This window comes from Nicotiana sylvestris, chromosome 7, assembly GCF_000393655.2.
Source record: "Nicotiana sylvestris chromosome 7, ASM39365v2, whole genome shotgun sequence".
In the NCBI taxonomy this organism is placed as follows: Eukaryota; Viridiplantae; Streptophyta; class Magnoliopsida; order Solanales; family Solanaceae; genus Nicotiana; species Nicotiana sylvestris.
The window spans coordinates 534,162-548,105 of NC_091063.1; the positions used below are offsets into that span (position 1 = coordinate 534,162).

Genomic DNA, 13,944 nt, shown 5'->3' on the forward strand with positions numbered 1-13,944 from the left:
AAAGGAGCATTTGGGTACAACTGACTACACCCTCCTGGAACACTACTCACATTTTTCTTTCTTGTTGCTCTTTGCTTCTTTTCAAACCACATAGTCGTTATTAGCTCCTGCTTTCCAACATTGAGCCACCTTAAATACCTCTCTAATTTTCTTCGAGACTCCATATTTATATATATACATACATCTCTTTTCTTCTTTTCTCTTGCAATTTTTTTTTTCTTTGGGAGCTTGAATAGTTTCATATCTTGAGGTATACTTTCCTACACTCACTTTACAACCTTGCCAATTTCCGGCTTGACACTACACCCCCAACTTAGGCTTTTAGCCTCATTCTCGATATTCAAGGAGGGACGGGTTCAAAAGAGGGAATTATTTTACAAAAGGGGAATGGTTTGTAATGAGGTGGCCAAAGAAAAGGTTAAAGGCTCAAGTGGGGTAACTAATGATAATATCTGTACAATGGGTAGCTTGAAAGGTTAACTGGTTCTCCAAAATCACAAAGACTGCCTATGGTCATTTCTCCAACCAAATATAATTATCCTAAGCATTGAAAGACCAACCGAGCAAGTTCTAGATAACAGAAGTAAACACAAGATTTATTTATACAGAGACTCACACGCATGGCACACGAACTGTTTGACTCAACATAGTTTTATCCCTCGAGTCAACACTTGGAAACTCGAAGGTTTCATCATATTTACATGTATAACTCTAGGTAAACATAGAGTCAAAGAGCGTGCCTCAAATTCATAGGGTTGATTTCTTTTTCTTTTTTTATATTAATGAAAGGGTATATGCTATTTACAGGCACACATGCTTGAAACTAGACAATTACACCAAACCGGTCAAAATGTTTCGTTCTACTGCCCTGGTTCTACTATTACACCCTTGGAAAAGAACCCGACGAAGAAAAACCAAAGGGGATTTATTGCTAATTACTAAACATGAACATACAACTATCTACTTGTTTTTATTTTTTTATATACAAAGATAACCTATGTACAAAAACCACACAACACAAATATATACAGAATCACAACACAAGTATGTACAAAAACCACAGAAGTTATATAACACAAAAACATGTACAACAGTTTAATTCACACAAAAAAAACATTTTTACAAGGCTATCCTACCCCCCACTGAAAAGGATGCATTGTCCCCAATGCATAAGAATGTAAAACAGAGTTTAGGGGCTCCCTGAGGTGCACTAAGTGCTATGGGAGTCGGAAGCCGGCTAAATGATAGTAGGGTCACCCTCTGATGCTGATGTTGGGACCGATGAGATATCGGCCGGAGGAGTGACCTTCACTGATGGAAGAGGGATCTCTGGTTGGCTCGACACTGGAGCTGGGGCTTGTGATCTGCTAGCCTCGTCTGCTCATAGCTAAGTAGTCGATAGATTGGCTTGGGCAACCATGTCTGCTAGCGAATGTTCTATTGCCTTCTAAACAACTGCTTGTTCCTCCTCTGCAACTGTAGGGACAACAATCTGCTTGCCTTTCTCCTGAGGACTCTCATCCTCCTCAAACCATGACTCCTCATAAGTATCTCCCTCGTCTACCTCCCCACCTTTGAACTCTACAGAGTTTCCGGAATCTCCCTCAGAAGGAATTTCAATATGTGCAGGGGAAGCTGGAGGTTGGGAAGCCCCGACAATCTGAGGTACATGGGCTGCCATCAAAGTGGAGAAATCAAGGTCTTATTTGGCCATGGCCGTGCCTGCTCCCTGCTCTCCTTCCTTTGGCATGAAGGAGGATAGATCTAACTCCAGAGTTTGCATTTTGTGGAGCTTAGTCTTCATTGTGGCAACCTCATCACAGAGCTTTGGCAAGTCACCAACCTCACCCACTCTATCTTTTCAACCCACACCTCAAGCTGCTTCAGGCGATCCCCATAAGATGTTTGTTGCTATTGAAGGGCCGTCACTGAGGATTGGACAGAGGTCAAAGCCTTCCTAATGAGTGTGGGGAGGTTCTTCAGAAGCTGGTCTACCTTAGTATTTGCATGCTGATTTAAGAGACCGAGCCTTGAAATGGTTGGCAGTGCAGTAGAAGGTTGTGCAATGGTGGTCTGAGAGGTGGCTGTGGAGGTAATAGTAGCCTGAGGAGAAATAGGAGTCTGGGAATCTGAGGGCTCTGTATCAGCAGGAATCTAGGTCTGAACCTCTGGGCGAGCAACATCTACTGCATCACTAATGCGCGTGATATCAATATCCTTCAGCACTTTCCCCGTCTTGTCAGTGTGGCATTGAAGGGACGTCCACAGCCTTACAAGGGATGTGATCAAGCACGTGAATGGAAGTGACTTAACTGTCTGGTTGGCCCAGATCCCTAACTCTCGTAAGATGAAGTCACCCACATCAATCTTTATCCCAGTCATAATGCATGCAATAAGAAGAGCTTTCTCAATGCTTATGTCAGTTTCATTGCGGGATGGTATCAATCGAGAGGTGACAAAACTGAGCTAGAATCGACCTTCTCGTGTGATATCTTCCTTGAAGATTTTATGCAGAGGGTCAATCCAAGTAGGGGTCCCCTTGGCTATCACTAACGCTATCCAACTACGCTTATTATCTCTGTTGGCCCATTTGGTGTCATATTCCGCTGTGCTTGATCTCCAGTTGGGGAAGTATAACTCATTTATGGTGTCACTACTACAAAACACCTGCTTCCCCCGAACCAAGACAGTATCACAGAAAACTTTGTTTATTGCGCTTGTGGTGAGGGGTCCTGGAGGCTCCATAGGATGCATAAAATTCACGGGAAATTATTTCATTGTAGTCATCCGGAAACTCAGTGAAGCATTCCAGTTTCTAGCTTTGATGTTCTCCAGTATGTGAGGGTACTGCTCCTGTAGCCCATTCAGACTCAGTAGTTTCTCGGCAAGTATTTTTCATTTTGTGAGCCCTTCTCTATACAGCTCCCTAGAGCCGTCGACCCCAAACCTGAGTTGGAAGTCATCTCCTCCTTTTCTTCTTGCCTCAGCTTGTAGGTCAACTGAAGGCAAGGTCTCCTCCTCGTCAGACTAGGAGGGAAGTGCAGCAGTAGGGTCCGGTCGTGAATGTTTGGCTTGTTGTGCTTGGCGACTGGTGAAGGCCCTTTTTTTGGAAGAAGATATATGTTTCTTAGGATCCATATCTACAAAGAAATGATGTGTGAGCAACATAGCAGACAACAGGAGAAAAAAATACAAATAATTTCAAGTATGCGACACCGCATAACCACTATGCGGACCACAAACATGTCGCAAACTTTATGTCTACTGAAAGGATATAGTTATGCAATGTGTTATGCAATCACATATCCATTATGCGGTTCACATAACCATCGCATAAATAAATGCTTGGAAAGTACATTCACACTATGCAATCGCAAAGTCCACCGCAAAGATGGATTTGCAATCATAGAATTGCCGCAAACAACATGCTACAAAAGCCAAGAAACTGTTTCAATATACGTTGACTGTGCGGTCCGTATATCACTTATGCGATCACAAAGTCACTGCATTTGGTCATCTTCTTCAGGCCACCTAGGGTTCATTCTGCGTCAACAATGCGGACCGCAAATCGACTATGTGGTCCGCAGAACTCATCGTTCTCAACATTTTGAACTCAACCCTCAACAATGGCAAACCTAATTTAATTACCCAGCACCCAAACCTAACTACTTATCCAAGAACCCCCTCACATTATGAACAGATACCCACATACGAAGAGGAAAAAGGAATAAAAACTAAAGGAAACAAAAATAGGAAAAACACAACAAAATTTAAACTAAAATTTACAAGGATGGAATCGGGAAAAGAGAAAATACCAGTGATGGAGAAATGAGCACACTTGGGAGATGAAGTCAACATGTGTTGTTTACTCTCTTGATTCAACTAGCCGTTTTCCCTTCTCTTTTTTTCATTTTGTTTTGTGTTCTTTTAGATAAAAAAAATTCTTTTGTTTTACAAATGTTTGAATGCCGGTAATATGCGAGGGGTACTTACCTATGAAGATCGCGGTGGATAAGTCACCGGCGATTGCATAAGTATTATACGGTGGGTTCAACTTGAGTTGCTCGAGAACACAATGCGATGCACTTGTGCGATCGCATAATTGAAATGCGGTCCGCAAAGTGCACCTCCTCACCACATTTTACCACCAAATTTTGCCAAACAAACTGTCTAGGTCTGCGACCACTTTGTGGTCCGCATAGTTAAAATGCGACCGCATATGTGTAGCAGACTTCCCATGGTGACTATTCTTACCTCTCACATGCAATTTTACCCAGTGTTATGATCTTTTGAATCACCTGAACTCTAACACACACTTTAAATTGCTCAATTAAATCTATCTAACAAATGTTAAAATTTAAAGGACAAAAAGGCTATTACCACACATGAGTTGCCTCCCATGAAGCGCTTGATTTAACGTCGCAACACGACATAGTTGGCCTTTCTTTGGGTTCACTCATTGGTCGGGCACAAACCATCTTTGAGAGCCAACTGTTCCACCAAATGTTTTTTTCCATTTGTGCCCAAGTAGTGCTGGACTCGCTGGCCATTTACTTTGAAGGTTCGAAGCCCATCCTCCGATTCTAATTCCACAGCTCCAAAAGCAGATACATTGACCACCTTGAACAGACCAGACCTTTTCGATTTGAGCTTGCCCAGATACAATTTGAGCCTTGAGTTGAAGAGCAAAACCCAGTCACCTGACTTGAACTCCCTTTTCAAGATCTTTTTGTCTTAGACGAACTTCATCTTTTCTTTGTACACAGTTGCACTTTCATATGAATGGAAACGGAATTCCTCAATTTCATTGAGTTGTGTTAACCTCAAATTTGCAGCTTCTGCCCAGTCCAAGTTCTACCTTTTTAAAGCCCACATGGCTTTGTGCTCAAGTTCTATGGGTAGATGACAAGCCTTGCCGAAGACTAACCGATAAGGAAAAGTGCCAATAGGGGTTTTGTACGCCATGCGGTATGCCCACAATGCGTCATCTAGCTTCCTTGACCAATCAGTCCTATTTGCATTAACAATCTTTGCTAGAATGTTCTTTATCTCCCGATTGGAAACTTCAACTTGGCCACTTCATTGGGGATGATAAGGTGTGGCCACCTTATGCTTGACGCCATATTTCTCTAGTATCCCCTTGAAAGCCTTGTTACAGAAATGAGACTCACCATCACTAAGAATGACTCTGGGAGTGCCAAACCGCGTGAATATGTTTTTCTTTAAGAATGTGGTCACACTCCTTGCCTCGTTTTTGGTAAGGAAATTGCTTCAACCCATTTGGACACATAATCCACAGCCACCAAGATATATTTCATACCACAAGAGCTTACAAAGGAGCCTATAAAATCAATTCCCCACACATCAAAGATCTCTATCTCCATCACAAAGTGCATTGGCATTTCATGCCTCTTGGAGATTGATCCTTGCCTTTGACATTAATCACAAGCCTTGACCATTTAATTGGCATCATGATAAATCGATGGCCAGTAATAACCACATTCAAGCACCTTTGCCGCCATACGATTGCCTCCATGGTGACCCCCGACTGGTGAGTCGTGGCATGCCTTTAGAATTGGCATAATCTCCTCTTCTGGAACACACCTTCTGATGATGTTATCAGCACAAACATAGAACAAGAATGGTTCTTCCTAATAGTATTGCCGACAATCTCTCAAAAACTTCTTCTTCTGATAAGATTCCAATCCATTCGGAATAAGGTCACTAACCAAGTAGTTAGCATTATCGGCATACCAAGGAGCAAAAGTGTTAGATAATGCCAATATGTGTTCATCCGGGAAAGCATCGTTGATTTCAAGATCTTCCTTTGGTCTCCCTGCCTCTTCAAGCCTTGATAAATGATCTGCCACTTGATTTTCCGTCCCTTTTCTATCATTGACTTCGAAGTCAAACTCTTGCAACAACAGGACCCACCGAATCAACCTAGGCTTTACATCCTTCTTTTCCATAAGATAGCGAAGAGCAACATGATCTATGTACACTATCACATTAGATCCCAACAAGTAAGCCCGAAATTTCTCAAAGGCATAGACAATAGCAAGAAGTTCTTGCTCAGTCACCGTGTAATTCATTTGCACTTCATTGAGTGTCTTTATTGCATAATAGATCGGGTGAAGAACCTTGTTGTGACATTGGGAAAGCACTACTCCAATAGCTACACCACTGGCGTCACACATGAGTTCGAATGGAAGAGACCAATCGGGTATGACAATAATAGGTGCCGTGGTGAGCTTTTGTTTCAATTCCTCAAAGGCTTTGAGGTATTTCTCGTCAAACAAAATTTTTGCATCTTTCTCAAGGAGTTTGCACATGGGATTTGCAATCTTGGAAAAATCCTTGATGAAACACCTATAAAATTCGGCATTCGGACACCTTTAACTGAAGTAGGTGGAGGGAGTTTGGAAATGATCTCGATCTTTGCCCGGTCAAACTCTATGCCATGCTTTGAAATTTTATACCCCAATACAATGCCTTCATCCACCATGAAATTGCAATTTTCCCAGTTAAGCACAAGGTTGGTCTCCTCACATCTCTTAAGCACTTGTCTATGATTGTTAAGACAATGCTCAAAAGAGTTACCTACCACCGAAAAGTCTTCCATGAAAACCTCTAGAAAATCCTCCACCATGTCAGAGAAGATGGACATCATGCATCTTTGAAAAGTATCCGGAGCGTTGTACAAACCAAACAACATCCAACTAAAGGCAAAAGTTCCATAAGAGCAAGTGATTTGTCTTCTCTTGGTCCTCCAATGCTATGTTGATTTGGTTGTAACCGGAATATCCATCAAGAAAGCAATAGAATGACCTTCCCGCTAGCCGATCAAGCATTTGATCAATAAAAGGCATAGGAAAATGGTCTTTGCACGTGGCACTATTGAGCTTCCGATAATCCATACACACCCTCAATCTGGTTACCGTTCTTGTTGGGATGAGCTTATTTTTTTCATTTTCAATCACGGTCATGCCTCCATTTTTTGGCACACATTGCACCGAGCTCACCTAAAAACTATCGGCAATGGGGTAGACTACCCCGACATCCAACCACTTGATGATTTCTTTCTTTACCACCTCTTTCATGGACGGGTTCAACCGTCGTTGGTGCTCCTCCACACTTGGTTTAGTCTCATTCTCCATTTGGATCTTGTGTTCGCAAATTCTGCCGGGAATCCCTCGGATGTCCGCAATTGTCCATCCAATAGCTTGCCTATGCTTCTTCAAGGCATCCAACAATTGTTCTACCTGCACATCATTCAACAAAGAAGAAATTATTACCGATAAAGTATCATTTGAGCCAAAAAATTTATACCTCAAGTGTGGTGGAAGTGGTTTGATCTCTAGTTATGGTGGCTCAATAATAGAAGGATTTGCGGGAGGAGTGACTCTATTCTCCAAGTCGAGAGAGAGCTTTGCCGGAGCATAAGTGTAGGACCCAAGCCCCTCCAATGCATTGACTGATTCCATATACCCCTCCATATCTTCACCATCGAAGTTCACCAAAATAGCCGCCAATGCCTCACCAAGGCATTGTTCTTCGATCTTCATTTCAACCGCATCTTCCACCTCATCAACAACATCAATCACTGAGATGCTTTCATATTCATGTGGTAGTTTCATACCCTTGTTTGCTTGGAATGTAACCTCTTCATTATTCACACATAATTTGATCTCATTTTGTTCCGAATCCATTAGTGCTCTTCCAGTGACAAGGAATAGTCTCCTCAAAGTGATAGGGGTCTCTTTGTCAACCGCACAATCAAGGATTACGAAATCGGCGGGTAAATGAAACTTTACCACATTAACAAGCACATCATCGACAATTCCCAACGGTCTCTTCATGGAATGATCGGCCATTTGCAATCTCATACTTATGGGCCTTGGTATACCTAAACCTGCTTGCTTGTAAATGGCAAGAGGCATTAAGTTGATGCTAGCCCCATTATCACAAAGGGCTCTTGCAAAATCATGTGCCCCAATAGTACATGGAATAGTGAAAGCTCCTGGGTCTTCTTTCTTTTGAACGGTGGATGTTGAAATGATGGAACTAACTCGGTGAGTAACATTCATCTCTTCATTCTTGGTGGTTCTCTTCTTGGTAATCAATTCTTTCAAATATTTAGCAAAACCCGACATCTCTTGAAATACTTCCATAAATAGAATATTTACCGATAACTGCTTGAGAATGTCATAGAACTTTTCGAGTTTGCTATCATCAACCTTCCTACCAAGTCTTTGAGGGAATGGAGGAAGAGGTCTAGGAATAGGTGGTAGAGTTTTTGGTGTCTCTTTTACCTTTCCTTTATCTCTTCCTGGTTCTCTTCTTGCACTTTCAACTCTTCCGGAACCTTTTCAACTTCAAAAACACTTGGCTCTTCAACCTCAACCTCATGTTCGGACTCTTCTACTTCAACCACTTTTTCACTCCCTCCTTGTAGTACCTTCCCACTCCGAGTAGTAATTGGCATGATATGAGAAATTGGACCACTCCTACTACCCTTTGGGTTCGCAATTGTGTCACTTGGAAGTGTCCCTTTTTGCTTTGGATTTTGTTCCCTAGTGAGGTCTCCCATTTGCATCTCCAATTTTTGAATGGATGCGGTATGAGAGCCAACAAGTTCAGTCATATTCCTCATAGAAGTGTCGGACTTCTCTTGATTATGCAATACCCGTTCAAGCATGCTTTCCAACTTGGAATCACTTGAGGAAACTTGATTGGAATATTGACCCTTTGGAGGAACATACGGGTTTGAAATCTGATATGAGAAGTTGTTGTTGTGGTTATTCCAATTTCCTTGATTTGAGCCACCTTGGTCATTTCACCACTATTGGCTGCCTTGTCCTTGCGGGTTAGGCTTCCATTGATTTGTTGTCCTTGACCTTGGTATTGCTGCCTTTGATATCCTCCTTGAGAGTTGTTGACATAGTTTTCCTCCTCAAAGTCTTCACTTGATATGGGTTGCACATCTTCCACAATATTTACCTTCTTCATTTGTCTTTCAGTGAACATCTTTGTTAACACATTGACATTAGTGGCAAGACTTGCGATCACTTGATCTCTCTCTTGATTTTCCTTGATCATGGTGGTCAAGGAAGGAGAACCATATGCAATTCCACCTGTGGTGTCCTCTGAGTGCCAAGCTTGGTTATGTTTTGCCATTTTGTCAAGTATTTGTGTGACCCTTGCGAATGGTTTGTCCATAAAAGATCCATCAGCTGCATTCTTGGCTATAGATTGGTTCATAGGATCTAAACCCATATAGAATTTCTCCAATAAGATAGAATCCGGAAAACCATGATTGGGAGACCTCACCAAATATAACTTGAATCAATCCCATGCCTCATGTAGGTGTTCTCCCGGTACTTGCTTGAAAAAGAAAATTTTATCCCGGAGCTCAGACTTCTTACTTTGCGGGAAACCTTTAGCTAAGAATGCTCGGACAAGTTCAGGCCAATAATGAATGGAGTTTGGTGGCATATTTTGAAGCCATTTCCTTGCGTACCCAGCTAGTGAGTACTTGAACACCCTCAACCTTAGGGCATCATTAGAGATGTTGTTCTACTTATGCATCGCACACACACCCAAGAAGTTTATAAGATGTTGTGTCAGATCATCATCAGTGGAATTCCTGAAAAACCCCTCCACTTTGAGCATAAAGATTAAACCATGTTCCACCTTGAAAGTTGCAGCACTAACAACCGGAGGTACAATAACATTTGTATCCTCAATGTACTCATCTATGTCCGTGAAAGGATTTTCTTCCATTTGTTCCTCCATTTCTTTTTCATATTCGGCCATGTTTTCCTATAAACACCAAGCAAAACAAGCAAAGTGTGATGAAATAGAATAAGACGTAAAGTAAAGCACACACTAATTAGTAATTTCAAAACCGTATTCCCCAGCAACGGCGCCAAAATTTGATACGCTCAAAATACACTTTAATTAAATAGTGTAAGGTGGTTAGTGTCAAATATAATAGCCCAACAAGGTTGGGGTCGAATCCCACATGGAATATGCGTGAAAAGGTTACTCGAGTAGTGTGTTACTTGACTTAAGTCATAATTCTATTCGGTTAATTGTAACAAGAGTATGATAAGATTGTGATTTGAAAAAATAACTAATTCTAACGTTGAGAATGTAAATAATTTGATTAAGGAAACCAAGGTTGTGTCCCCTTTAATGAAATATAATGCTATTGGTGTTAATATGATATATTTCTAATGGAAGATTCTTTAGATATGCTAATGATGTCTAAATGACTACCCAATATTTTCCAATAGTTGAGTAGTATTTCCTCTTTATGATTTTTTCAAATATAAAGAGTTGCAATTAAGAACAATCAATATATACCAAATAAAATCCACTTATTCCCAAGCGATTCTATTAAACAAGGTTTAAAGCCTTGAGTCTTTGATATTTACTTCTACCAAACTCTAACTCACTTTTCCAATAAAGAAAGATTTTAATGGCACTTGTTAATGTTTGCAACCACCAACAATAAATGAAGAATGATAAATAAACATATATCAACCAACCATTATACATATATTCAATGGTAAACACCCATTAACATAACACCCATTTATGGTCCATAACCTTAATATTTAAAGTTAGCTACACATGCTAAAATACAAAAGGATGAGAATATTAAATGCCATAAAGCTTACAAAGTGCAAGATTCTTCACTCAAAAGCTTCCAAAAGAGAGGAATATTAAAGACTTGGAATGTAGCACAAAAACAATACAAGATGCCCCCACAAAACTCTAATAAATCTATTAATAGTGGGTCAAAACTCAGGACAAATTTCGGATAAAAATACCCTTTCAGATCAATTATGCGACCGCATATCTGTCGCATAACAGACAGGCGGTCCGCATTCTCTTCAAGGCCATCACATTTTCAAACCCTAGTTTCCAAGCATTCGTCGCATTTAGGTTATGCGGTTCGCATTGGTAATTTGCGATCCTTTTTTATCATTGTATTTTCCGCCATCAGCAACTTCTACAACGAGTTTGCGATCCATTATGCGGCTCGCAAACCTGTTATGCAGTCGCATATTGGACCACATTTTTTGTACCTAACTTTGGCCAGCAAACTGTTGGACTTTGCGATTTCTTTGAGTATTATGCGGTCCGCATGTTGGATTTGCGGCCCGCATCTTCACATCTACAATCACATTTTGCTCTTTTCTTGTCCTTTTTGGCTTTTTGATTTCATTTCCAGGTTCTTAGGTCCTTAAACCTCATACACTGCAAAAACATTAAAATTACATAAGTATAGAAGATAATTTCATTTAAAACAAGCTAAAATCTAAGCAATTTGTAAATGTGCCAAAATTCTCCAGCACATCACCAGTTTCCTTGGGATCTCCACTATTGTTGTTGGTTAGGATCATTGCCCCTTTGTCCTTGGTAATTGTTCACATACTGCATTTCTTTAATTTGCTCATCATAACCATCATCTTGATTGAAACCACCACTACCTTTCTCATATTGATCCGGACTACCTTGACCTTGTTGATCTCTTTGTCGCCTCTTGTTGACAAACATGTTGACACCTTCCATAGCATTTACTTGTCTCGCCGCTTGAACTTGTTGCAATTGAGCTTTTGCCAACTGGTTCATTGTTGTAGTTAACTTTGCTATTACCTGTCCATGATCATGGAGCTCTTTGTGCAAATGGATGACAGTGGGGTCACCCTGTGGCACATTCGCTCGTCTTTGCCAAGCTGAGGAAGTATCTGCCATCTCATCCAATATATCACATGCCTCAGTATAAGATGTGTTCATAAAATTTCCCCCTGCTAGCTGGTTCACTACACACTAATTTGTCGTATTAATGCCACGGTAGAATGTCTTCTGGATCATTGCTTCGACCATGTTATTATTCGGACATTCTTTCACCATTGTCCGATATCTCTCCCAGATCTCGTGAAGTGGTTCATTAGGTTCCTGTTTGAAGGCTAAAATCTCATCTCGCAAAGTCGCCATGTGCCTTGGCGAGAAAAACTTAGCTATAACTTTGTCTGCCAACTCATCCCACATAGTAATGTAATGGTTGGGAAGCCTTTCGAGCCAGTCCAAAGCTTTCCCTCTAAGTGAAAAAGGGAATAATCTAAATCTCAATGCATCCTCCGACACATGGTCTGTTTGCTTCCCCAACAGGTATCCACAAAGCCTTTAAGATGTTTATATGCGTTCTGATGGGGAGAACTAGTGAAATACCCTCGCTGCTCCAATAAAGTCAACATCACATTTGTAATTTTGAAATTGCCCGCCCGGATCCGGGGTGGGACAATTCCACTAGTGTATCTTTCATTTGTAAGCACCCGAGGAGCCACTCTTGGAGGAGGTGGGGGAGGTTCTGGAATATTTTCATTGGCCTGGCGGCCTCTTCTTTGTCCTTGAAGTACTAGAGGCACCTCATCTTCACCATTATCGTCTACCTCCTCCCCTGGGATAACGTTTCCAAGAGGATCATTGTTTTCCATTTTGTACCTAAATTAACGACACACACAATTTAGTATCACAGAAGGAAAGAAAAACAACACGCAAAACTAGTTAGATAGATAGCCAAAACCATTTAGCTTCCCTGGCAATAGCACCAAAAAGTGATCAGTTCCAACCCTACGCCACTATAGAGTGGCAAGAGCAAACGATGCAACTTTTACCCGAAAAGGTCGAGATCGAATCCACAAGGAGGTAAGGTATGTTTGAAGTTTGATTCCTATCTAATCTAGCAATGTGCAGTGTTCTTGATTGCACTTCCAATCATTCTTTGTTTGTTCACTACTCTAATTTAATACTAATGATGTAGTAAATTAAACTAAGTATGATATTTTTGTATGAGGTTTTCTTAATTAGTCTAAAGGCACTAGGGAAGTGACTTGCACCTAGGTGGGTATTACGTAAACTTAGGGCAAATTTGTTATAGTTGGGATCATGATATAACCATTGCACGTAACTACTCACTCTATACCTCTCGGTAGTTTGAGTGACTTTGCCCTAATTGGATTTCTCAAGCCCAATTGGGTGTTCGAACAACAAGCAAAATTGGCTCAAGTCGAGTATTACTATCTATAGGTTTAACCCTTTAATTGGGGCTATCAATCTCTTGAATGCACCCCAATTCCTTGTTGGCTTGAATTTCTTAGACTTAGTCTCTCTTTCTCAAGAAGAGCCCAAGTCAAAAAGGCACAAATCAGTGTTTGCAACCACCAATTTAACATTTAAAGCATAAATCAGACCAAATTCAATCACCCATAAACATTTAAGCCCTAAAATAAAAGACCCATTAAATACCCACACTAGGGTTGAGCCACAACCCTAGATAATGGGTTTAGCTACTCATAATCAAAGAAGAAATCATAGATTGAGATGAAATAGAAGCCATAAAAAATAATTATAAGATAAGAATCTAAGATTAACTATTAAAAAAGGTCTACAATTACTCAATAGGTAAAAAGAGGTGGTTCACATGCTCAGCTAAACAACACATGACCTAAAAATCTGAAAAAGAACTATTTATATACAGCTAAAGTTTTCAGACAAAAATGGCCATACAGAGGTACCACTAACAGTAGAAAATGGACCACTGCAGCGCTGAGACTACCGCGACCGCATAAAAACAAGCGGGGACCGCAGTCTTTAACTTTTAGCTCCATTCTTGGTCCTCTAAATCTGGCTTCCGCTGAGGGCGGTAAATGCACCGCGACCGCGTTGAAGCCACCGCTGCCGCGCAAAATCACCGCGAGCAGCAATGTCTTGTTAAGCCCCAAATTGTATCTCTCTGAACCTTGCCACCATGGACCGCGAGATCAAGACCGCCTCAGTGGTTGAACCCTTGCTTCCGCAGTTGATTTTCCGCTGTCAGCGGTCATTTGACCAAGCTTTGACTTGTGCAGGTTTCACTCCTTTTTGAGTTGG

The 13,944-nt window shown here is 41.0% G+C and overlaps 1 protein-coding gene across 1 annotated transcript; it reads right to left on the reverse strand.

Moving 5' to 3' along the window:
• Window positions 1-5,651: 5,651 nt before the first annotated feature.
• On the reverse strand, window positions 5,652-9,276 carry LOC138872502 (uncharacterized). Its single transcript, XM_070150654.1, has 6 exons — window positions 8,827-9,276; window positions 8,313-8,773; window positions 7,404-8,241; window positions 7,066-7,262; window positions 6,480-6,719; window positions 5,652-6,369 (listed from the first exon to the last, which is right to left on the reverse strand). Exons 1-6 carry the CDS (start codon window positions 9,274-9,276, stop codon window positions 5,652-5,654), a joined length of 2,904 nt encoding a protein of 967 aa, XP_070006755.1.
• Between the last annotated feature and the right edge of the window lie 4,668 nt (window positions 9,277-13,944).

What these genes read in the sequence shown, in the direction of transcription:
- LOC138872502 (XM_070150654.1), bottom strand. Translation starts at nt 9,276, where the DNA reads ATGGGTTTAGATCCTATGAACCAATCTATAGCCAAGAATGCAGCTGAT. An exon ending in CAGGAAGAGATAAAGGAAAG is followed by an intron (nt 8,242 to 8,312) that starts GTAAAAGAGACA and finishes AAGACTTGGTAG; the next exon opens with GAAGGTTGATGATAGCAAAC. An exon ending in CTCTCGACTTGGAGAATAGA is followed by an intron (nt 7,263 to 7,403) that starts GTCACTCCTCCC and finishes AATGATGTGCAG; the next exon opens with GTAGAACAATTGTTGGATGC.